We start from the raw sequence: 27809 nt of genomic DNA, 5'->3' as shown, positions 1-27809 counted from the left end.
ATTAAAGGTAATGACCTATGTATGTATGTACATTTTCTTTCACACATGTTAGCAAAGTTTTTGGCGTCTATCTACCACGATGGTAAAAATAATCTATTATATAAAAATAAGTCGAGTTTTCTGCGGGGATCAATTAACTCCAGAACGCACGAACCGATTTCCACGGTTTTGCATTCGTTGGAAAGGTCTCGGAATTTGTGATTTTATGCAGTAAAGAAAATTCAGGAAAAATTGCAACAGAAAGCGGGAAAATCATTTTTGCATAAAGCGCCAACACTCCCACATAGCATGCCATAATTCGTTACTCAGTTGATTTTATGACAAATCGAAATTGTGTTTCATTTGGAGTAAAATAAGTTATTCGTTTCATATCAGCATTTGTATTTAGGGTGGTAAGTTGAACTGTGTAAATTATGTGGATTAGAGGTTAAATTAACCGCTCTGCCTATAGTCCAAAATGCCTAGAGCACGACGTGTGAACATCGTTCTCCGCAGAAGGCATGCAATCCAGCAACAAGGGTATTCACAGAACTTAAGCGAGGAAAGACGAAATGCAAGAAGAGAATATGACCGATTAAGACGACGCGTGAGCACACGAAGATCATTGGCATCATACAATCGCTTGGCATTTCAATATGATCCCTCTGCGAACTACAGAGATGATAGAAAATTAGATATTGGAACTATGACGACTATATGCCGATATTGCAATGCGTTAAAGTTTAAAAGAGAAACTGCTGGATTGTGCTGCGCAAGTGGAAAAGTCAAACTGGATCCATTACTTACACCACCACAGCCACTGAAAGCATTGTTCGATGGAAGTGATCCAGATTCCAGCCATTTTCTTCAACACATCCTTGAATATAATAACTGCTTTCGCATGACTTCCTTTGGAGCTAATATCATTCGAGAAGGCGGCTTCATGCCGACTTGCAAGGTAAAAGTTACCATCACTTAGACAAACAAAAATAATTGCAACATAATAACAACATATACTCTACGGACTACTACTACGGACCATCACACGATTCTTCAACAAATGATTGTTTGCAATTACAGATACAAGGGCAAATATATCATTTGCATGGATCATTGGTGCCAACATCAGAGGAACCGCATCAATTTCTGCAAATATATTTCATTTCGTCGATGGTGGATCAGCTGAATGTGCGGTGCAACATTCAGGGAACACGACGCATGATTTCCACGGTTTTGCATTCGTTGGAAAGGTCTTTGAATTCGTTATATAAGCAGTAAAGAAAATTCAGGAAAAATTGCAACAGAAAATCGGGAAAGTCATTTTTGCATAAAGGCCATCACTGATACATAGAATGCCGTAATTCTCTACTCAGTTTATTTTATGAAACAAAACAAAACAAAACTAATTTTGTGGAATTGTGAAGAATCAGTAAAAAAATATGTTATTCATTCTCAGCTATTGCCGGACTGTCTTCGTCCCCGATTTTAATAAATTTAATATTGGGCACTTTCGAATGGCTTACTAATACAAATTGTGCATCTGAGCCTTGGGAATTTGGTGCTTTTCAGGGAAGCTTAGTGTCCTCTTCTTCTTCCTCATATATTTCAGCGTCTTTTTCAAGAATAATTGCAACAGAAAAGGTGGTGAGTGTAATGTATAAATTATGTGGATTAGAGGTTAAATTAACCGCTCTGCCTATAGTCCTTGATCAAGACCAGAATTTCCCGGATAGGACAGAATTACTATCCAATCGGGACCAGCGGTGGAAATATTCTCAGCTATTGCCGGCCTGTCTTTGTCCCCCATTTTAATTAACTTATTGGGCACTTTCGAATGGTTTAGTAAAACAAATGGTTTATCTGAGCCTTGGGAATTTGTAGCATTTGAGGCAAGCTTAGTGTCCTCTTCTTCGGAATTTTTCAAGAATAATTGCAACAGAAAACGTGGTGAGTTGAACTAGGTAAATTATGCGGATTTGAGGTTAAATTAACCACTCTGCCTATAGGCCCATATCATATACATAACTCCAGAACGCACCAACCGATTTCCATGGTTTTGCAAAAAAAAAAAAGTTATTCGTTTCCTAACATTTCAATTGGAAACCAGCATTTGTCTTTAAGCTGGTAAGTTGAACTGTGAAAATTTTGTGGATTTGAGGTTAAATTAACCACTTTGCATATAGTTCAAAATGCCTAGAGCACGACGTTTGAACATCGGTCTCCTCACAAGGCATGCATGCCAGCAACAAGTGTGTTCACAGAACTTAAGCGAGGAGAGACGAAATGTAGTAAGGGAAAATGCCCGATTCAGACAACGCGTGAGCACACGAAGATCAACTGGTGTGCAACATCTAAGAGGATCCCAACCAGCGTGGCAGGCTCCTAACACTTCCTCGACATAGCCATCGACCTCAGGACAAATTTCAAGAATCCTGAGATAGAGTGCTAGAAAATATTCGTTATCCGAAGGTGTCGCGGGTGAGACCGTGCCCCCGGTGTTGCCCATATCTGTTTTGTCCACTGGAGGGTCCCAACAGTTGTCCTCTCAGAGCCCCAGCTCCCTACCAGGGTGTCAGGCCCGGACTACCGTCCGAAATTGGTAAGGCGGATAATCAGCTTACCTTGAAAAAACCCCTTATGGCAATACCACCAACGAGACAGTTTCATCTTTCCTCCATTGTCGGAATTTCCTATTTATTGAAACCATCTTTCCGCTATTCAGTTAATCTATAAAAGACTTTTGGATAGGGACCACTTAGTTAGTAGTTCTTGGTGATTTTAACATCCCAGAGGCTATTTGGTCCCTAGATAATTCCATTAACCACAATACATCACAAAAAATGTGGTTTACCAAAGAACACTTCAATTAAACGGATAATTTGCCGAAAGTGGCGTAACGGAGTTCGCCTGGCTTACTAGTATTGTATAAAAATGTTTTTCTTTACCGATATTTTCAGACGTCAAAGGAACGACCTATACAAATTAGTCACTAAATGTTCAACCGAAACACAGTCGCAAGATATTAATCGTGTTATATGGATATATGGATCAATATTTTCAGTAATTCAGTCGTCAATGAAATATCCTTGGAATATTTGTACTCTTGCAGGGTATTATAATTTTAGTCAGAAGTTTGCAACGCAGTGAAGGAGACATTCCCAAGCCTATATATATTCTTGTCAGCATCTACAGACGAGTCGATCTAACCACGCAAAGTAGTCCCTCAGTTTTGAAGCTATTAGCAATTCTAACATTGAAATCCTGCAGCGCTATCAATCAAAAACATTGCGTCAAATTGTTAACGCTCCATTTTACGTATCAAACGCAAACTTTCACAAAGATCTAAATATTCCAACACTAAGAGAAGAAATTAAAAAATATAGTACGAAATATACAGCAAGACTTCACAATCACGAAAATAATTTAGCCCTAGGTCTCGTAGACAATAGCCTAACAGTAAGAAGACTCAAAAGATTTCACATTCTTGATCTCCCTGATAGGTAAAGACATGTAAACAATAAACTAGATTTAGTAGTAGATATCACTGGACATCTACTACTCCTGTTATGTAAATATTAGTTATAAAATTTACCTATTGTCACTAGACAGATTGTAAATAAAATATGTACAAAAAAAAAAAAAAAAAAAAAAAAAAAAGTTTTGAAGCTATGTCAATGAAACTTTGCATATAGTCTTCTGAATACTCTCACTGCTTTTTACGTCGGAACTGGCCGGATCGGACTGTTATATCTTATATTTGCCATAGAAAAGAAATGATAGCTTCGGTGTTTTTCAATATATTTTCATCTTTTTAGAGATATGGTTTTTTTTTTAATACATCTTTTATGTATTTCCTGTGCCGAAGTTAGCTTCTTGTCTTGTTTGGGTTTTGTTTTTAATGTATGAACCGATATTCACAAGTATGATTTTCCTCTTTGCTCGCTTTGCCTTTTGTTCTTATTTATTACATATTTTTTGGTTACATTCTTGATTCTTATACCAACAATAAACTAAGAGGAAAACAGAAAATTAGATTATTATTTTATTTATTTAGTAAGTTTATGTATTATTATTATATTTTTTTAATAAAAATTTAACCTACTATATTTGTATATCGTTTGCAATCACATTACTTTTAAAATTGTTATTCTGTATATATTTTCATACCCTTGCACGGCAATATATGTTTGTATGTAGTAACAGAAAATAAAGTTTTTATTGTGAGCTGTGATCTGTGAGCAGATGTTGTATTCATAATATACATATGTTTAAACCGCCAATGTTTTCAGTACCCTTTTTGAAACTTCATCTTCTGCAGAGTACAATTTTTTGAAGCCTCATTATAATTATTATTAAAATTATCCAGGATCAGCTACCTTTAAGTGTCCCTGCTTAAGTTTTGGGATATTTTTATACCCTTGCAGGGTATTATAATTTCAGTCAGAAGTTTGCAACGCAGTGAAGGAGACGTTTCCGACCCTATAAAGTATATATATTCTTGATCAGCATCAACAGCCGAGTCGATCTAGCCATGTCCGTCTGTCCGTCCGTCTTTTAAAGCTATCTGAATGAAACTTTGCATATAGTCTTCTATATACTCTCACTGCTATATATGTCGGAACGGGCCGGATCGGACGACTATATCATATATCTGCCATACAAATGTTCGATAAATTTTTAGAAAAAAAATTATAACTTGGCTGTTTTTCAATAATATTTTATCATTTTTGAGATAGTCAGTCGTCAATGAAATATCCTTGGAATATTTGTACTCTTGCAGGGTATTATAATTTCAGTCAGAAGTTTGCAACACAGTGAAGGAGACGTTTCCGACCCTATAAAGTATATATATTCTTGATCAGCATCAACAGCCGAGTCGATCTAGCCATGTCCGTCTGTCCGTTTCTACGCAAACTAGTCCCTCAGTTTTAAAGCTATCTGAATGAAACTTTGCATATAGTCTTCTATATACTCTAACTGCTATATATGTCTGAACGGGCCGGATCGGACGACTATATCATATAGCTCCCATACAAATGATCGATAAATTTTTAGAAAAAAAATTTTAACTTGGCTGTTTATCAACATTTTTGCACCATTTTTCAGATATGGCCATTTTATATTATTTCAGAATTTTGGTAAAAATTTTATGAAAATCAGACAACTATATCATATAGCTGCCATAGAAGCGATCGGTAAATGTATAAAATATGTAAAGTATAGGTTAAATGTAATGAAACTCTGTTTTTTTGAGTGTTGTCCAGTGGCGGATCCACGGGGGGGGGGGGGGGGGGGGGGGGGGGAAATTAGGGAAATTTCCCCCCCCCTTGGAACCTGAAAATTTTACTATCTGGCAGTGTTCCCAACCGTTACATGATTATCCTATACGATAATACTGTACAATTGGCACTATTGAGTATGAAAACACTCGCATGGTGACGTTTCATTTAAGGGTCCATTCTGGTTAGTTACAAAAAAAAAATCGAATTTTTTTTTTTTGCATTTTTTGATAGTTATAAGTGTCTAGAATATCATACTAAAACGGCAAATCGAAATACGTAATAGTTTAAAAGTTATGAGCCTCCGAGTCAGCCGACTTATAGGAGGTACAAAGCAAACATAAACGCGTTTTCTGGAAAACTAAATTTTTCGAGCTGGCGACCGTCCTATCCCAGTCAATTTTTAACGAATCTTAATGTTTTTTTTTTTTTAATACGCGTAATGAAGCTGTCCATGGAATAGATTACAATTATATTGATAGCTTATACATTGGATTTTTAATCAACAAAAAAGTGAATAAAAAGAAGAAAAAAAATTTTGAAATTTCCATAACCACATTCATACTAAACAAGAACATCTTTGAATTATTTGCTTCAGTAGATTTTTACGTCCTGCAGGACGGTCGCCAGAGGGGTCCTTTTTTGGGCATGGGCTTACGTCGCCCTGTGTCCTGCTTCAGGACATGCTCTAAAAATTTTTGAAATTTTTGCTAAATCATCTTTAAACTATGATAAATATATGTGACAAGTTTGAACTTTCTATGTCTTTTCCTTTGTCCACAAAAAAAATTGCAATTGAAAATTGCCTATTTTTTGGCCCAACTAACCCTTAAATCCGTTTATCTCGCCAAAAACGCCTCAACTTGACTGTCCAATAGAATCACGCTATGCCCAGCTGAGCGGAATTATCGATATAGTAACTATAAGTTGCCCAAGTTACCCATTTTATTTTTTGTCAATAAGTTCAATTTCCCCCCCCCAAGAATCGTCTCTGGATCCGCCACTGGTGTTGTCAGTATTATAATCTATAATATAAACATCAAAACCAATCTGCAATGGCATACCGAAGTTAGCTTCCTTTCTTGTTAATTTTAAAATAATCAAGAAGTTTTTTAATATAAAAAATCAGATTTTATAATACAAAATAATATTTTTCTAAGTCAAGAAATCATTTCCGACCCCATAAACCATATATATTCTTGATCAGCATTAACATGCGAATCTTTCTAGACATGTCCGGAAGAAATCGATTTTTTGGCCATTTTTGCAAAATTGTATAAGTTACATCATTAAAAATTAGCAAAAATTGCCAAATATTTTGATTTCTTAAAATTTTAAATTTGGTATGCAATTTTTTTAGGCTTATAAAAACTAACATAAAGCCGCTTTCCGAATCGAATTTAATGCATTTTTGGCTTATTTATGATATATTTTAATTTTAACCTGCAAGGGTATACAAACTTTGGCTGGCCAAAGTTAGCTTTCTTTCTTGTTTCTGTATATTCTTGCCCCAATATGTCCCCAATTGTTACTATTTAATATAAACGTTTTCATGAAAACGAAGCCTGATCGATCAGCTGTTCGGATGCGCTTTAACGCAGACAGTATAATACTGTCTTCCTACACAGCGCATTTGTGAGGAACGGTTGGGATTTAAAAAAAAGTGAAACTCGTGTTCCCACAGAGCTGCGTTAAAGCGCATCCGCCATCCGAACTGCTGATCGATCAGCTGTGGCTTATGAAAACGTAAACAAAGACTGTCGAATTGGCAGTAGCAAATTTGAAATGGAGCATTTACCAACTATTTTGGCTGTTGTACAACAGCAAAAGGCACAGATTGCGTTAGAATTTATCCGCACTAAATTTAAATGATTTAAATGACAAGGAATTTTAGTTTTTCTAATGATTTTTCTTTACCAAAGAGCAAATTCCCCGAAGAGTGTCTATAGGTGGTATAGGCATCCAAAATCTTTAAAATAAGGTAGAGGTAGGCGGTTTATATTAAATAGTAACAATTGGGGACATATTGGGGCAAGAATATACAGAAAAACACCATCAACTATTTTGGGAAAGTTTGTAGCTTTGGCGCCACATTTTAAATTTCATTTTTCAATTGTTCCTCGCCAACTTTGCTTACATATTTCGTAGTGTTGGTCAAATTTTCACTGTTAAGAAGAATAAATCAGAGTTTCACCGAAAAACTATCGCCAAACAAACCGTGGTTAGATTTCAATGCGTTCTAACCGCGGTCCATTTGAGAAAATTCGGAACGGCAAAACCTTATGGTTTATGGTAACGGACGGTGAATGCGCTTTGACGGTGTGTGGGAAGACCCTATAACATATAGGAGAGAATGGGGATAGGTGAACCACGGGGATAGATGAACAACTAGACTAAATTTGGAAAGCAAATAAACTTTACAAAACAAAAGATAGTATTTTTGCATAATACTTAATATTCCAAGGAATGTGGGCTCTTTTAGATTTCTATATACAGCAGACCCTTACGTCGAATTGTTCAGACATAATAATGTTAATAAAAAACAAGAAAGGAAGCTAACTTCGGCACGCCGAAGTTTGTATACCCTTGCAGATTGGTTTTGATGTTTATATTATAGATTATAATACTGAAAACACTCACAAAACAGAGTTGCATTACATTTTACCTATATTTATTATGTTTACAGTTTGACAGTTACAGTTTTACATTCCCAGCTTTACATTTTCTCTAAATTTACCGATCGTTTATATGGCAGCTGTATGATATAGTTGTCCGATTTTCATAAAATTTTTACCAAAATTCTAAAATAATAAAAAAACCTATTTTTTAAAAGTAGATAAGAATATGTTGAAAAACAACGAAGTTAAAGTTTTTTTTCCTATTCATTTTCCGATCGTTCCTATGGCAGCTATAAGATATAGTCGTCCGATTTTTATAAAATTTTTACCAAAATTCTGGAATAATATAAAATGACCATATCCCAAAAATAATGCAAAAAAAACAGCCAAGTTATAATTTTTTTTCTAAAAATTTATCGAACATTTGTATGGCAGCTATATGATTTAGTCGTCCGATCCGGCCCGTTCCGACATATATAGCAGTGAGAGTATATAGAAGACTATATGCAAAGTTTCATTAAGATAGCTTTAAAACTGAGGGACTAGTTTGCGTAGAAACGGACAGGTGGACAGACGGACAGACGGACAGAAGGACAGACGGACATGGCTAAATGGACTCGGCTGTTGATGCTGATCAAGAATATATATACTTTATAGGGTCGGAAAGGTCTCCTTCACTGCGTTGCAAACTTCTGACTGAAATTATAATACCCTGCAAGGGTATATAAAAGTGGTTCACCTATCCCCACTCTCCCCTACATATGATATGTTTTGCTATCTGTTTTTGGACTACAATGTACAAAAAGGAGAATTCAGATTGAGACGCAGACAATTAAATATGGTTTATTCTAATTTTTTTTAAGTTTAAAGCTTTGTAAAAATGTAGTTTTTTTTTATAAATATTATTTCAAATGTTTTGAACAATTTATTTTATTTTTCCAATGATCCAATTGTAAACTGCAAGGGTATACAAACAAGTTTATCAAAAACTGGAGTTTTTTTTTATATGAATTTAATGCTGATTGTATATAAGTATTAATAAATATAAATGTTCGAAAAACAAAAACAAATTACATGGGCCTCGTTCAACGAAGTTCAAAACAAAATAGCCGAGTGATTCGCAAAGTCCGGACTTTGTTGTTGTTTTCGATCTGCGTTCGGTGCAGCGGTTGCGAGAGTTCGTAAATTAGAGAGAGATGGAAGGAAGGGAGGAAAAAAAATTGGTGTCAAAAACAAAGACGTTAAAATGACCTTTTAACAATAAAGGAAGCTAACTTCGGCGTGCCGAAGTATACCCTTGCAGATATTCTTTCATTACATTTTACCTATACTTATTATGTTTACAGTTTGACAGTTACAGTTTTGCATTCCCAGCTTTACATTTTCTCTACATCTACCGATCGTTTCTATGGCAGCTATATGATATGGTTGTCCGATTTTTATAAAATTTATACCAAAATTCTAGAAAAATAAAACAAGCTTATATCTCAGAGTAGATAAAAATACGTTGAAAAACAACGAAGTTATAATTTTTTCCTATTAATTTCCCGATCGTTCCTATGGCAGCTATAAGATATAGTTGTCCGATTTTCATAAAATTTTCTGGAATTCTGGAATAATATAAAATGGCCATATCCCAAAAATGATGCAAAAATTTTGAAAAACAGCCAAGTTATAATTTTTTTTCTAAAAATTTATCGAACATTTGTATGGCAGATATATGATATAGTCGTCCGATCCGGCCCGTTCCGACATATATAGCAGTGAGAGCATATAGAAGACTATATGCAAAGTTTCATTCAGATAGCTTTAAAACTGAGGGACTAGTTTGCGTAGAAACAGACAGACGGACAGACAGACAGACGGACAGACGGACAGAAGGACATGGCTAGATCGACTCGACTGTTGATGCTGATCAAGAATATATATACTTTATAGGGTCGGAAACGTCTCCTTCACTGCGTTGCAAACTTCTGACTGAAATTATAATACCCTGCAAGGGTATAAAAATGGGTTGGATTATTTAAAAATATTAAAGATTATATTTAATTAATTTTTACTTATAACAAGAAAGGAAGCTAACTTCGGCACGCCGAAGTTTGTATACCCTTGCAGATTGGTTTAGATGTTTATATTATAGATTTAAATGCTGAAAACGCTCAAAAAACAGAGTTTCATTACATTTTACCTATATTTATTATGTTTACAGTTTGACAGTTACAGTTTTGCATTCCCAGCTTTACATTTTCTCTACATCTACCGATCGTTTCTATGGCAGCTATATGATATGGTTGTCCGATTTTTATAAAATTTATACCAAAATTCTAGAATAAAAAAAAAAGCTTATATCTCAGAGTAGATAAACATACGTTGAAAAACAACGAAGCTATAATTTTTTTCCTATTAATTTCCCGATCGTTCCTATGGCAGCTATATCTTACATATAGTCGTCCGATTTTCATAAAATTTTTACCAAAATTCTGAAATAATATAAAATGGCAATATCTAAAAAATGGGTCAAAAATGTTGAAAATCAGCAAAGTTATAATTTTTTTTTCTAAAAATATATCGAACATTTGTATGGCAGCTATATGATATAGTCGTCCGATCCGGCCCGTTCCGACATATATAGCAGTGAGAGCATATAGAAGACTATATGCAAAGTTTCATTCAGATAGCTTTAAAACTGAGGGACTAGTTTGCGTAGAAACAGACAGACGGACAGACAGACAGACGGACAGACGGACAGACGGACATGGCTAGATCGACTCGACTGTTGATGCTGATCAAGAATATATATACTTTATAGGGTCGGAAACGTCTCCTTCACTGCGTTGCAAACTTCTGACTGAAATTATAATACCCTGCAAGGGTATAAAAACGTGTGTATAAGCACCTAATAAAATGTGCTTTAGACATGGCCAAAATGTTCATGTTTGATTGTCGCCTTTTTTATATGAAATCAGATCTTATTTACAAAAGGAAACAAATTGTTTACTCAGTGGTCTATTGATGTTTATTCCACACCACCATAAGATCATTCTGGCAGGTAGTTATTTTATAAAAAATATATTTCTGACCCCACCTCAGATTTGACAACATTTTTGCCGTGCTCAACAAGTTTTCTCGTTTTGGCAAAAGGTCGATAAGTTCACCGCAAAAAGTTATCGCCAAGGTTGCCATATTGTTGGTGGAACGAAACAGCCAGTTAAAAAACCTTAAAACATATAAAAGAATACATTAATAACTTTAAAGGCGCTCCAAAATGGTTGTTTATAAATAATGCTATTTAATTTGATTACTTAAATGGGCAAAATTAACCAAATAATTTATTGAGACCACCGAAATTAAAACTCTGAGAAGTGTGGCAGCATCTTAGGTGCCTAGATTTGCTTAACTCTACCATTTTTTGCCTTTTTCTGGCTTAGAAAAAGGGCAATTGTAAATATAATAGGTAGTACTTTACGTTGTTTGCTTATTACCAAAAACAAAATCAGATGCTGGAGCAGTAAGAAACGATGAGAAAACGATACATTCCGATAGCAGAAATTTGCCGAAAACCGGAGCAGCTAAAACGAAAACGGTTCGTTTTCGCCCAAAACGAAAACGAAAAAATTTTACGATTACCGGAGCAGGCCTGATTGTCTTGTCGGCTATACTCAGACACGCGCGAGAATTTTCGGTCTTCGGTTTTGTCTTCTAATTCTCTTTGCATTTTGAGTTGACTGCTGTTGCATTCAGAAGTTTTTTGCATATTAGTTCAAGTTGTATTAAATTTAAATATATATTAACATATACATATTACAAGGTAAGTGGAAGTTATTTGCATTCAATTAATAACTTAAATTTCAGAATGGACGATAAAAATGGATGCGACTTTAACCTAGATGGTGAGAATGGGATTTAGTCCGGATTTACAAAGTTTTTTTATCCAGTTTAAGTTGTACTGAAATTTACACTTTGATTCAAAAATATGTATGTACTTACAAATGTATTTAATTTACAGACCAAACAAACATCTGAAAGGACCCAGCAGCCGGCAGAGGAGGCCCGTGACACGTACATATGTACATATATGTATAATTATGCAGAAAAATGTAATGCTGGCAAAAAAAAGTGAACATAAATAAAAATATTATTTTAAAAAATATATTTTATATATTAATTTATATTAAATTTTCTTTAGCATACTCTTTTTTTGGTTGTTTTTGAGGAAATGCTAATATATGTTTAAACGCCGGACCTTTGATAATTATTGAAGCAGTGGACCGAACTATCTCGAAACTACGATTTTCAGTCTAAATATGAACAACGCTCACACCTGATCTATCGGACAGATGCTTGGAGGTAAATATTTTTTTCTACGGCAATATGTAACGATATGTACATAAAGTTTCATCTTACCCCGTTAAAAGGTTTTTTTGTTTAATTAATTTTTTTTTATAAAACACTAATTTATGTACTTATTATACAATTAGCACTACAAGTGCGGGGAAAATGAATTCTTTGGTATCATCAGTGCGACAAATAACTGGCTCAACACAATAAAGGCTGCAGAGACCTCTCTAACAAAAAACAAAAATCTACCCTTATTTGTAAAAACTTATAACCAGCTGTATTAGATAATATGCAGGTATTGAGTTTCACTTTGTGTGTTCACTTTTGAACACCATCTGTCGTCGGAATCCCTTTAATTATCAACACCAACATTTAAAGTGGCTTTGGAGAACTTTATTTTATTAGTCAAAACGTAATAGCTTAGGTATTCATTTCCATCGATTTTTTCAAAAAATAATTTATTTGGGATGTTAAATAATAAGAAAGAAAGCTATATATATTAAATATGTATATTTATATATCCAATAAGAATTTGCTTTTTATAAAATTTAAAATAGCATATTTTATTTGAAATGTCTAATGGAAGTTATAAATATATAAGCTGAACAAGTTTTTCATTTTACGAAATTCTTTAAGTAATAAAAAATGGACATATCTTACAGAAGAGAAAAATAAGTTAAAAAACAGTTTTAAGTTGTATATATATTTTTTTTAAATTTTGTCTAAGTATTTAAGAAACATTTGTTTTAATCCTATCTATAGCGACTTTAAATTCGCAATACTAAGAATTATTAAATTAAGATTCTGTTTTTCCCAAACTTCGTTTTATTATAGAAGGTAGGAATTGTTAATAAATCACATCAATTTTTACACACGAGTCTTATTAAAAAAGCAACTTACATTTCTTGAATCCCTTCTGCTTACCAACTGGACCACTGCGACGAATCTAAGACTAAGGTCGCGAAAGCGAATACATACAGTTTCAATGAGAGAGCAAAAAAAGCTTACATCAAGAATTTTGCGATTATTTTTCATCTTTTATGAATTCAAAACGGGATTAAATCGACTGTTTTAACCCCAATCGTTCTTAAAAATTTTAAGGAACCGCATCAATAAAATCAAGCCAAATAAGTTTGATTTTTTTAAGAAAACTTTTTATCTTACTAGGATACTCACTGCGTTGCAAACGTCAGACTAAAATTTAATACCCTGCACGGGCATTACATTAGATATTATATTTCAAATGCAAAATAAAGGTATTTTATACGATTTAACAAATATGTTTTTGAGATTTTATCAAAAACAAATCGTGCTATACAAAAATATATACATATTGAATATATCTCCTGTTAATCGTTCTTATTTTACCAAAGTGACTCGATTCGTCATGATCCAATTGTAAACTACAAGGGAATACCAAATCCGGCGAGCTTCTTTTAGCTTCTTTTCTCAACGCTCATCTTAGTAAATGAAAAAAAAAAAAAAAATAATAATAATAAATAAATAAATAATAATAATGATCAACAGTCCATTTTAAGTTATTTGTCTATTGTAACTGCAATTAATTTCTGCCTCGGATAAACACAGTATACATACATATGTCTTCCCCTCAAAGCTCTTCTTTTTACGGCTAGGTACAGAGCAGTGCTAATATTTTGGCAACCCCGTGAGTGGGATGCATACATATACATTTGTGATTGCCTTGGTAAGTCCGTATGCAACAGAGATAAGATAAATACTAGAATAAACACTAAAGCAACAACAACTTTGGGAAGCAGCTTATTGAGAGAAAAAGTCCAGTAGAAGCAGTTAAGCAAGGGGTAGGTAATTGAGCTATTAACAGAATGTTACTAATAAGATCAAATAAAAAACAAGAAAGGAAGCTAACTTCGGCACGCCGAAGTTTGTATACCCTTGCAGATTGGTTTCGATGTTTATATTATAGATTTAAATGCTGAAAACACTCACAAAACAGAGTTTCATTACATTTTACCTATACTTATTATGTTTACAGTTTGACAGTTACAGTTTTACATTCTAAGTTTTACATTTTCTCTACATCTACCGATCGGTTTATATGGCAGCTATATTATATAGTTGTCCGATTTTTATAAAATTTGTACCATAATTCTAGAATAATAAAAAAAGGTTATATCTCAGAGTAGATAAACATACGTTGAAAAACAACGAAACTATAATTTTTTTTCCTATTTATTTCTCGACCGTTCCTATGGCAGCTATATCATATAGTCGTCCGATTTTCATAAAATTTTTACCAAAATTCTGAAATAATATAAAATGGCCATATCTAAAAACTGGTGCAAAAATGTTGAAAAACAGCAAAGTTATAATTTTTTTTCTACAAATATATCGAACATTTGTATGGCCGCTATATGATATAGTCGTCCGATCCGGCCCGTTCCGACATATATAGCAGTGAGAGCATATAGAAGACTATATGCTAAGTTTCATTCAGATAGCTTTAAAACTGAGGGACTAGTTTGCGTAGAAACAGACAGACGGACAGACGGACAGACGGACAGACGGACAGACGGACAGATGGACAGACGGACAGACGGACATGGCTAGATCGACTCGGCTGTTGATGCTGATCAAGAATATATATACTTTATAGGGTCGGAAACGTCTCCTTCACTGCGTTGCAAACTTCTGACTGAAATTATAATACCCTGCAAGGGTATAATAACTCCTATGTAACTAAAAATAACGGCACCTGAAAACAGCTGTTCCCATACAAATTGCTTATTCAATATTTTTAGTCATCCAGCGATGGCTAAAAATATTGGCTGAAAATCCAGGGTAAAGAGTACGTATAAATCAATGTTTTGGATTGCGAAATAAAAGGTAGTAGTTTAAAATACTTAAAGAATTCGTAGGAGACTAAAGTAAATTCATCACCTGACGACTGAATTACTGAAAATATCGGCGAAGTATTGCGATAATTAGCCGGTAATATATCAAATAACTGTCGCGATACCTTGCCGCTATTTTCAGTAATTAAGCCGGTAAGTCGTCAAGGGAATCCCTGCATGTTGTGTGACTGTATTTTAGCTTAAAATTTAACATTGGACTTTTTTCGGTCGTTCCCAATGGACTGAACATATCGCGGATACATCGCCTATATTTCTAGTCATTTAGTCGTGTAAGGAATTCCCTGATTATGTCTCAGGGCATATGAAAATATGTCGAAATATAACGGGGTTATGTAAATTTGTATATATTGTATCAGTTTATAAACCAACTCGTCTGTTGATTAAGAATATACGTATGTACATATGTATATACCACCTTATTACGTCGGATATACTTCCTTCGCTGTATTAGAAACTTCTGATTCTTTCTATATTGATTATTTTTTTTTAATTCCAAGTTATAAACTCTGAACTCGCACATGTAATGCGTGCAAATTGTCTGATAATCAGCATCTCCCCAAGGAGTTTCGAGTATTTATCAATTCGTAAAATAACAAAAGAAATTTATCCAATTCGTTAGCGAGAAATCGGATACAATGATGAGCTTTGCCAGTTTGCTCTTGCTCATTTGCTATTTGGCCCTGAGCAAGAGGCACAGGGATGTTGGCCGACGGGAAATTGTTAAACGGTATTTAAACATGGCGAAAGCATGGCTTTTGGGACACCCGCAGCACAAAAAGAGAGGCTAATCCCAAGACGCACGCACAACAGGAAGCAACCACAAAAATGTATAATTTCAACAGTAACGGAGCAACACCGAGGACGCGACATCAGTCATGCAAGGATAACACCAACAATAAGGCTCAAGCTCTAACTGAGCGATTTGTGAAAAAGGGGGATCAAATAGGATGGACACTAATGAAATAAATGGAACATCGAACGAAGTTGAGGTATGGGGGCGTAAGGGTAACTTTAAATGCTAGGTTGTTGCTGGTATAATGGTGTCGTGTGTCCTGATGTCTAGAAATAAACAATTATAGCCAAGCCATGGCCCAGGTTACCGCGTAAGCTGTTCTCTTTTGAGGGTATTAATCCATTTACAGGCAAATAAATCCCATTGGGGAATTAAGAAGCCATTGAAACTTGTTAAGCTTCTTTCGGAAACATGCATATATATGTATGTACATGCACATAACTTCTTTAACTACATCTACAGGTACTCAAGTTGGTTTTGTTTTTGGCATTTTTTCTATTTAACAAAATATTTTTTAATAAATAAAATAATTTTTCAGTAAAAACTCGACACTTTGACTTCCAATTTTGACGTCTATCCTTCAACGAATGCATTATATATTTTTATACCCTTGCAGGGTATAATTACGACAATTATAATAATACTTGTATTAATTTTTTGTATTTTTTTCCGATAACGTTAATTCGCTGTGTCAAACAATATATTATCGGATATATATTACAACGTTAAGGAACCATTTTATGTAACGGCTTTCGTGGTAAATCTCCCTAATCCCTTACACATCCCATGTTGCTACTTGGTCTTAACCTTTTAAATTCAGAACCCTTTTTTTTATAGTTATTGGCCATTAGATATTGTCTCTATATATACACTATTTTTTCTAAAAATTTTGTAAAATAAAGATGCACAATTGTATAGAATTTAACTTAATAAATATAATATATCCATTAATCAAATTTAATACCAAATGGTTCTTTATATAGTTTTTACATTTTAGTTACCTTTTGAATTAATTTTTTTTCACAAAAAACTGGGCGAATGAAACAAAACGCCCTTAGAGCTGTTAAAATAAAACGTTTTGTTATATGTATTTTTTAAGTAGAAGTAGATTCGTATCTATAAGCATTTTCTCAAATTTTTGTTCACACCTCCGAATGTATACAATAAGATGGAGATGGAGTTTAGGTGATAATCGAACCGCATTTGGGAATTTGAGGAGTCATACCAAAAGAAAGTAGAGCCAATGGCAATCAATTGTTCGTTTCGGTTTACTTGTTGGTTCTGTTCCAATAATTCTCAGCGTGATAAAGTCAAGGGCTGAAACATTTCAGTTCGAGTATCCCTTGAATACCCTAATGTACTTAATTGAACCCCTTCTGACAAATTTTTTTCTCCAATTTAAATGTGCTAGAGTTAAGCATTTTTTAGTATGGCAATTGGAGCAAGAATCGCAGTCTTCCAGTGATATTGTGGACTCCGGATTAAAAAAACGCCCAATTATCAGTAAAATTATAATAATGTGAAATAAAAGCAAAGGTCAACTATGTTATTAGTGGCATTCCTTTACAGCGTTTTAGAGCCTGCCGTAAAATCCCAACAGTATTGTTGTCATCATGAGCATGCTTTAATGTTTACAATCTTCTTTTTTTTAATTTTTGACAGTGCTGGTGCCCAGTTTTACGATAAACTTTATCTGCGTTCACAAGATATAATTAGTCAGCTTTAAATCAAACATTTTTCGAGATCTCTTTTTTATACGGACGGACGGCTGTAAAAACATATATATTCCAGTTAAAATATGGTATACATTATTGTTAGCACTCCTTGATTTTATTATTAGATGTTCTCGGAAATTTGATAATTTTCATGTTAGGCTGAAAGAGGACTTAAAATAAACCGGTGATCACCTTTTTGAGATTTTCATACATGCCTGGATGGAAAACGAAGCAAAATAAACAAATAAACCACTTTGGTAGATTATTGTCAGCAATGCGATTAGGATTAAGGGTCAAAAATAATCTTCTATTGTCCGTGCCAACACTGCATTCTCATTCTAAGTACCAGCTCGGTGTGTTTGTTTTTGACACCTATGTATGTACATTTATTGAAAGTCTTCACTGATTTACTATTCTTCATTACAAAGGATTATTAGCAAATAAGTTTACTATAAAAACTGTTAAGTCTGTAATTATTTTCAAAATCGGTTGCCGGAATAATTCCATTTAAATCGAAGATTAAATACATTTCTATCGAAGGAAAGTAGGGTTACATTTCAGTACTCTTTAAGTTATGTTATGTAACAAAGGTTGACAGCTTTTTAAAACCAATAACCGGAATATAATTTTCCGGTAGTTTTACGCTGAACTTAAATCCGATCTCAGAAAATTTTATGTAAGACAGGTTTTCAAAATATTTGAACTTAAAAGTGTAGAAGACACAGTTTTTAGGTACTTTTGAGTTGCTAATACGATTTCAATACAATTTGCACAAGTTATTGTTGTTCTCCAAGAAATATAGTCTCTTGAATTTATCTGAATATTTTTCAAGATGTCTCGGAGTTTGTCAAGTTTGAACAAAGGAAAAATACTCAAACTAATGAAAGCTTTTATTAATTAACCTATTACATATGGTATTTACAGTTTTACAATTAGTTCATAGATTTAGAATATTATCTACATGTGCTGATCGTTCCTATGGTAGCAATCTATATATACTCGTCCGATTTTCAAAAAAATTAAAACAAAAATTCTAGAATACGAGAAAATGGCTGATCCAAAGTAGATGAAAATATGTTGAAAAACATTGAAGTTCTAATTTTTTCTGATCGTTCCTGTTTCATAGCTGGTTCAGTCGTTCGTACCAGTAGTTGTCAGAAGACAGAAGACAGAAGACGGACAGAGGGACATGGCTAGATCGACTCTGCTGCTGATGCCGATCAAGAATATATATATATTTTATAGGGTCGGATCACTATATTATATAGTTAGCATAGGAACGATCGACAGATGTAAACAAAAATAAAAAGCTGTAAATGTTAAACAGCAACCGTGAACTTGAAAAAATAATAATATATACTATTACTCTACAAGAGGGTATAAATATATTTAAATTAAAACTTAAATAATATATTTAATTATATAATCGACACAAAAAACACGGACACTAAAGGCGACTGGTTTAGAAATAACTTGGTCGGCAAATTGAAAGGCAAATATTGATTGGATCTGGTATACGCACGATTTTCTTATTATTGGGCTTTGGAACTCGCCAAAACAAGCCGTTTATGATACTTTGACCGCGATTTTCTCAAAATTGGTACATGATGGGAACTTTACGTTTTCGAACAAGCAATGTACAGACCAAGATGCAACGAAAAAGTTTAATTTCGTCGACCTGTGTTATTATTGTTAGGTTTATCGTGGACTCGAAATGCGTGGGTCTCTTCAGAAATAATAAAATAATATGAAGAATTAGCAACAATTAAATAATATTAATAAATCGACTGTGAAATATCCTGTACACTAACGTACAAGGACGAATGAGTTTGAGCGCTATTCTTAATAAGGATTGAAATAATGTTCCAAAACTTAGAAATGAAAACAACATTTTAATTTATTTAATCGCGTACCTTAGAAACTATGTTTTGAGACTTTGAGACCCGACTAAAGAATTTACATAAATATGAATGTATATACTATATATAGAAAATCTGTCTTTTTTATTAAATAATCAATTGTACGACTTCGAAGGTTCACATTTGTTTTAACCTTAATTTATTTGCTTTCAAGAACAGGTTTGCATTTTAATAAAAACATTATAAAACCATGTCTTGTAAATGTTATCTCAATGAAATTGTATTGATTTCTTTTAAAACAAACAGATAATATTTGCACCTTTATTACTACAGAAACTTCGAATAATAATAATGTTTGTATGAAGGTTTGTGTATGCACCGCACTCTCGGCTACCAGTTAATGGTATTTTTCCTTCGTGAAAAGAAAAATGCGAGTGCTAGAATACGATAGGTAATATAGTTTGAACCTCTGAAATACGTGTTCCTTATGGACAACAAAGGGTGAAAGAGGAATGGCTATATAGTCCGCATGGAAGCAGGCAATGGCATAGGCCAATTACAGTTATGCCACCCTCCGCTTTGTGAGCTCGGAAATTTGCTGTGACCAATGGAATACGTTGAATTCCAGAGGAATGGGCGTGGCTTGTAGAGAAACAGACTGTGCACCCTTTGCGTCCCCCACAAGTCTTCATCAATCTGCCATTTTCGGACAGAAAAACACAGAAATTGTTCGAGCATCGCAACGCGTAGACGCATCGCGTTCTTTGTGTCATGTTCATATATCCGTTAAAACCCTAAACTTTGGATTATAAACGGAAATATATATATATCAGTATAAAAATCAATAAATATGAAGAACACAATTTTGAAATGGTAAGAACTAAAAAAAATTCGTGAATATTAAATAAAAACTTCATAATAAGAAGGATCAAGTTCTATACATATTATCAGTGACAGTGATTAACAAATTATACAACTTTTTGATATATTCTATATCCGGTATAGCGTATATAAAAAAAGTAAGTTTAAGCCACAAACTATTATAATTAAAAAATTTTTATTTATAAAACCTTCATATTATAATGTTTTTCTTTTTTATTCATTATTTAATTCTGTTCAAATGAGAGTTTTTAAATTGAAATATAAATAAGATTTAAATAAATAAATAATATTCATTATTAACAAAAATAAAAAACTTTGAAGAAGTGTTTGTATACACATACAGTTTGTAATAGGATAATTTAAAGAAGATTAAGTTCGGTAAAATTAAAGCCTGACATGAGATATGTGATTAAAAACAAGAAAGGAAGCTAACTTCAACACGCCGAAGTTTGTATACCCTTGCGGTTTACCATTGGATCATTAAGAATCCAGCAATTCTAGTTAAATTAATAAAAACCAGAAAGGAAGCTAACTTCGGCACGCCGAAGTTTGTATACCCTTGCAGATTGGTTTCGATGTTTATATTATAGATTTAAATGCTGAAAAGACTCACAAAACAGTGTTTCATTACATTTTACCTATACTTATTATGTTTACAGTTTGACAGTTACAGTTTTACATTCCCAGCTTTATATATTTTATACATTTACCGATCGCTTCTATGGCAGCTATATGATATAGTTGTCCGATTTTTATAAAATTTATACCAAAATTCTAGAATAATAAAAAAAAGCTTATATCTCAGAGTAGATAAACATTCGTTGAAAAACAACGAAGCTATAATTTTTTTTCTATTAATTTCCCGATCGTTCCTATGGCAGCTATATCATATAGTCGTCCGATTTTCATAAAATTTTGACCAAAATTCAGAAATAATATATAAAGGCCACATCTAAAAAATGGTGCAAAAATATTGAAAAATAGCAAAGTAATAATTTTTTTTCGAAAAATATATCGCACATTTGTATGGCAGCTATATGATATAGTCGTCCGATCCGGCCCGTTCCGACATATATAGCAGTGAGAGCATATAGAAGACTATATGCAAAGTTTTGTTCAGATAGCTTTAAAATTGAGGGACTAGTTTGCGTAGAAACAGACAGACGGACGGACGGACGGACAGACGGACATGGCTAGATCGACTCGGCTGTTGATGCTGATCAAGAATATATATACTTTATAGGGTCGGAAACGTCTCCTTCACTGCGTTGCAAACTTCTGACTGAAATTATAATACCCTGCAAGGGTATAATTATAATGCCATTACTTGTAACATATTATACATAAATGGATATTAATAATGTATTTGGTTTGATTTGATATAATAGAAATTTAATTGAATTTGAACTACTACGAGCCCCGACCACTATTAATTCGTACGACAAGCTTTTTACTCTGTTATAATGTTTAGCAAACGATATAGTCAATAATAAGGTATATTACACATAGAAATTATTTTTACCAGAATATCTTTTTTGAATTCTTTTGCTATCGCCGATTATCGGCCTCGCGATATTTTTTTTTTCAATATTGCCATTTATTTGTCTTCAACTTCTTTATAATTCCTTGAACGGACGACTTAGACACATTTAATTCCTTGGCAATTTCACAGAAAGTTTTTCCAATCTTATAATAATCTAATATTTCTTTGCCATTGTACCTAAACTGTGAACAATTTTTAGCAATCACACAATTCTGGCTTCAGCATTGTTCAACTGTTTCCAGAAGATAACTAGATAGTGATTATGTCTCACTTTTGTTTTGATCTTTTAATTCTAAACTAAGCTTTTAGCTCCGTAAATTAATCTCATCAGTTTAACGACATATGTAAATAAATTAATATTCAGGCCTGCTCCGGTAATCGTAAAATTTTTTCGATTTCGTTTTGGGCGAAAACGAACCGTTTTCGTTTTTAGCTGCTCCGGTTTTCGGAAAATTTCTGCTATCGGAATGTTTCGTTTTCTCATCGTTTCTCACTGCTCAAGCAGCTAGCTTGTGTTTTTGGTAATAAGCAAACAACGTAAAGTACTGCCTATTATATTTACAATTGCCCTTTTTATAAGCCAGAAAAAGGCAAAAAATTAAGCAAATATAGGCACCTAAGATGCTGCCACAGTTTTAATTCCGGTGGTCTCAAATAAATATTTGGTTAATTTGGACCATTTAAGTAATCACATTAAATAGCATTATTTATAAACAACCATTTTGGCGGTCCTTTAAAGTTATTAATGTATTCATTTATATTTTATAAGTATTTTTAACTAGCTGTTTCGTTCCACCAACAATATGGCAACCTTGGCGATAACTTTTTGCGGTTAACCTATCGACCTATCGCCAAAACGAGAAAACTGGTTGAACACGGCAAAATTTTTGTTGTCAAATCTGCGGTGGGGTCAGAAATAAATTTTTTAAAAAATAACTACGTGCCAGAATGATCTTGTGGTGGTGTGGAATAAACATCAATAGACCACTGAGTAAACTATTTTTTTCCTTTTGTAAATAAGATCTGATTTCATATAAAAAAAGCCATTTACTTTTTATTCCGGCCAGAAAAAGGTGCCCGTTTTTCAAATCGAAAAAATCTTTCGTTTTCGATTACCGGAGCACCAATTTCTCGTTTTCAAAAACGAAAACGAAAAAATCTTGCCGTTTTCGATTACCGGAGCAGGCCTGATTATTGTTGTTTTACCCTTGCAGGGTATTATAATTTCAGTCAGAAGTTTGCAACGCAGTGAAGGAGACGTTTCCGACCCTATAAAGTATATATATTCTTGATCAGCATCAACAGCCGAGTCGATCTAGCCATGTCGGTCTGTCCGTCCGTCCGTCTGTCCGTCCGTCCGTCCGTCCGTCTTTCCGTCTGTCTGTTTCTTCGCAAACTAGTCCCTCAGTTTTAAAGCTATCTGAATGAAACATTGCATATAGTCTTCTATATACTCTCACTGCTATATATGTCGGAACGGGCCGGATCGGACGACTATATCATATAGCTGCCATACAAATGTTCGATAAATTTTTAGAAAAAAAAAAATGATAACTTGGCTGTTTTTCAACATTTTTGCACAATTTTTTAGATATGACCATTTTATATTATTTCAGAATTTCGATAAAAATTTCATGAAAATCGGACGACTATATCTTATAGCTGCCATAGGAACGATCGGGAAATTAATAGGAAAAAACTATAACTTCGTTGTTTTTCAACGTTTTTTCATCTACTCCGGGATATAAGCTTATCTTATTATTCTAGAATTATGGTATAAATTTCATAAAAATCAGACAACTATATCATATAGCTGCAATATAAACGATCGGTAGATGTAGAGAAAATGTAAAGCTGGGAATGCAAAACTGTAACTGTCAAACTGTACATATAATAAGTATAGGTAAAATGTAATGAAATAATATCTGCAAGGGCATACAAACTTCGGTGTGCCGAAGCTTCCTTTCTTGTTTTACGTTACATTTGCATTTGCATTTTTCTAATTGTCTTGAAAACGAAGAATTGCCCAAAATCGATCTTAGCACCAATTATAGTGCTAATCATATGTGTTTTTTATAGTTTGCGTATAAAAGATGAATTTGACATCATTTACTTTTGGGATTTAGTAGTCGTTAATTAATTGCAGTAATCTTGATAAAAAAATTAACTTTTGGACTTTTTGCTTTCGCAGTTAGGGTGAGGCCCGGGATATTGAATTTAACCCACAAAGGCATGGGAGGGACTTTTTGGAAGCAAATTTATGTTATTAGTACCAGGCTTTATTTGTAAAATGGATTTTCTTAATTGTTTATTTGATTTCAATTGTATCATCTCTTTTCTCTGCCATTAAAGCACATACATACATAACTTGCTGTGGGGGGTCCAGTGCTAGCGTACGTTTTCGGCATATTCGATATTTATGTTAATGAGCACTTATTTCTCTTGACGCCACCACTCCTGAAGTGGTGATGGCTGCTCTTTTTCCCATTCCCTTTCTGATATAATAAAAACACTCTTAAGACTTCAAGTGGTTATAAATACACATACTTGGATTTTGTAGAGCAGCAGTGTGATGTGATTGGAAGGTTCGGCTTTAGGCGTGGCATGGCAGACAGAAAAAAAATATAAAAGGAATGAACTTCGACTGTAAGATACCCATACAACTAAGTGCCAACATTGTCTTGCATTTCCTTAACTTAAGCACCAACAGCTCAGTTGATTCAGACAGGTCCCTCTGTCTGCTCCTTGAGACTTAAAGAGCAAACATATACCCAATTTGGTGACAATCCTCTTATCCCTATCTTGCAATCGTTAACCAAAATGTGCTTAAAACCTGGCTACGCTACAGCCGCCTTCTTGAATCATGAAACCAAAGATTCCGAAGTGAATTTGTCCTAAATATACGTTATGATATACATGATAAACATGGAAGCATGAATGGTATTGCAAAATGGTTAGAATTTAAAATACGATCCTAAAACATTGCAAAATAATGTTGCTATTTAAGAAACAAAACAAGACCGTAGGAACGAGCCCCGCAGCGGACACATTTGTGCCCACTGATATATACATATGTATGGACAATGTAACTGCAGAAGGACCCTCTCTGCCTCTCCATAAAATGTATACATCTTAATAAGCATCACTAGTCGAGTAGATTTAGCCGTGTCCGGACCATAAGAGCTAGATGAATTTGATGACAACATTAAAATCTGTTGCACGCGGACCAAGTTTGTTTCTAAATTTGACCACGTATAAAAACTAAGTTCGGCGTGCCAAAGTTTTATACTATCTTTGCAGTTTGCAATAGGATCATCAGAAATCGAAGAAGGATTTTAACCCTGAGATATAGATATTTTATTTTAAAATAACATGTTAAAATATCCAGTAGAATATAAATAAGAAATGTATAAAATAAAATTAAAAACGATTAAATTTATATATATATCGATATACATATAAACTATAAATATCATGCTTAGCCGCGATTTAATTCGGGAAGACATACCGGCACCTTGAAATTATTATTATAAAATGATGTGTGAATTATATTTTATATTATTTGTTTGTTCACTTGTTTATGCAAACTATTAAGAAATGTATCTCTTTTAACAGGGTATATTCTTTTACAACGGCTTACTGGAAATGAAGGGAGACGCTATATTTATATGTTTTGAATGACTCATCGAAATGGCTCACACAGATATAATTGCGGCGCAGACTTCGAGCACGGTATCCGATCAAGATCTTGGAACAACATCAGAGAGTGGACCAAAGCAGGTACTGTCCAGTATATATCCGCCACATGGAATACACATACACCCGAGAAGCGCAACTACAATGGCCTTGGAGCAATACAGACTGCAGCTCTATAACTATGCCTTGAATATCGAACGCTTTAGGTGTCCCCAGTACGTGACCGGAGGGACTAATGGTGTGAGTGCTTCATGGGTACAGCTTACCCCCTACGGACAGAGCTCCAACGCTGGATCTGGTTCAAGTTCTGTTAATAATCCAGCAATTAATAGAATGTCAGCATTATCGACAACTTTCTCGCTTTTTCCACAAACTCAACATCGTATTTTTCAACCGGAAGAGCCCAAGCCCCAGCATAGTTATATAGGACTGATAGCCATGGCTATTTTGAGTTCAACCGACATTAAACTGGTCTTGTCCGATATTTATCAATATATTCTGGACAATTATCCATATTTTCGAAGTCGTGGACCTGGCTGGCGTAATTCCATTCGCCATAATCTCTCACTTAATGATTGCTTTATAAAATCTGGGAGGAGTGCCAATGGGAAGGGACATTATTGGGCCATACATCCCGCTAATATGGATGATTTCCGGAAGGGTGATTTCCGGCGTCGCAAGGCCCAGCGAAAGGTGAGAAAGCATATGGGCTTATCGGTGGATGATGCTAGCACGGGATCACCAAGTCCACCGCCGTTAGATCTAACCACACCGCCGCCAGTCTCTGGAAGCTCCTCCTTAGGACTGGGTTATCCTCCATACCATCATCATCAGCAGTATATAGGACAGTTTTTTAATCGAAATTCGACCGTGGTTCCAAGTTGTGCGCCAGCATATCATTCGGATCCCTCGCTACGACAGCAGTCGTTTCTCAACCTACAAGAACCCGCAATTCCTTTGACTCCCCAGCATCAGCATATTGCATTCATCAACTCCACAACGACAACGACAATAGCCAATATGTTTTCCCAAACCCGAAAGCGTCAGTTCGATGTGGCCTCTCTATTAGCCCCCGATATTGTTTCTTCTGAAGATCAGGAACAGTTGGAGGAGTCGGAGCATCATCATACAGTGATCACAAAACAGACGATACATCGTGAAGTTGTTGTGGGATTAGAACAGCAAACTGTTAACACCGACACCACCGATCCCGATGTGGATGTCGAAGTGGTAGATGAGGGAATCGATCACGATCCCGATTTGGACCAGGAGCCCTATTCAGAACAGAAAAAAACAAAAAGAGAAGCAACCATGAAGGAAACGTTTTCCGATAACATCTCATACCTCAGTGATGATCCCGATCAAGATCCTGAACACAACTATTCAGCCAGATCGTTGGGCGACAGCAGTAGTAGCCAGCATGAGGAGTCAAGTTCTTTGGAGGAATGTCCTGTCATAGACCCCGTACTTCCTATACCAAACCCCGCCGCATACATAGAACTTAACCAGGTCGATCCTCATATACTAAGTCGATATTACGGTACATATATGGCTGCAGCGGCGCGACGAGCAGGTTTGGAGGCGTCCAAGTCAGTAAGGCCTTCACCCAAACTCGAAATAGTCTCGCAAAAGTAACAAAAACAAACGACTATGTGTGCTTTTAAATAACAGAAGTAAACCCTATAATTTTTAAACTAAAAGAAAAACAGAATCCCCAAAAAAATTAGTAATTTCAAACCGAAAACTAAAAGATAAATCCCGGATAATAAACGTTATTGAATCCCAAAAAAAATAGATAATTCGAAATGACGAAAATGAAGTTCCGTAACGTAGCGTATTTGAGAATTCGTTGTCAAATTAACATATGCATACACATACAAACAGATTTGACTCATGTTGTTTCAGGTATCAATATTTTCTGCCATCCCGATTTCCGACTCAATAGCATTTAGTCTCCGGGCAGAGAAAATATTTAATTACTCAATACTATATACCATACATACAAAGAGTACTATTATCTCTGAGCCTTGTGCTTAAAACTGATGATCCGAAACCCACCCTGGAATACGAATAATACGTACTTAAATAAAATATTTATTAATATTATAACAAATAAGTAATAAGTCATAGTAGTGTTCTCTCCATATGTAGACTTATGAATAGTTTTTAATGACCATAAAAGAAATGTTAAATTATTGTTAAATTATATTAAA

General features: G+C 34.3%; 1 protein-coding gene across 4 annotated transcripts; it reads left to right on the top strand.

The window, feature by feature from the left end:
- The first annotated feature begins 99 nt into the window (after positions 1-99).
- Positions 100-27809, top strand: fd102C (forkhead domain 102C). Of its 4 annotated transcripts, XM_070287742.1 has the most exons (6): positions 100-392; positions 452-1623; positions 1682-1926; positions 1986-2103; positions 2163-2578; positions 25516-27809. In XM_070287742.1, the coding sequence occupies exon 6, from the start codon at positions 25591-25593 to the stop codon at positions 27229-27231; it is 1641 nt and encodes a 546-aa protein (XP_070143843.1). In that variant the 5' UTR covers positions 100-392; positions 452-1623; positions 1682-1926; positions 1986-2103; positions 2163-2578; positions 25516-25590; the 3' UTR covers positions 27232-27809. The 4 variants fall into 4 exon arrangements, with proteins under 4 accessions (XP_070143843.1, XP_070143844.1, XP_041632589.1 ...); XM_070287743.1 differs by having other exon boundaries at positions 452-1620; positions 1682-2103; XM_041776655.2 differs by lacking the exons at positions 100-392; positions 452-1623; positions 1682-1926; positions 1986-2103; positions 2163-2578 and adding an exon at positions 20336-20348.

The sequence above is a fragment of the Drosophila kikkawai genome, chromosome 4, assembly GCF_030179895.1.
Source record: "Drosophila kikkawai strain 14028-0561.14 chromosome 4, DkikHiC1v2, whole genome shotgun sequence".
In the NCBI taxonomy this organism is placed as follows: domain Eukaryota; kingdom Metazoa; phylum Arthropoda; class Insecta; order Diptera; family Drosophilidae; genus Drosophila; species Drosophila kikkawai.
Note: the sequence above shows the minus strand (reverse complement) of the source record. Positions and strands in the feature narration are given on the sequence as shown.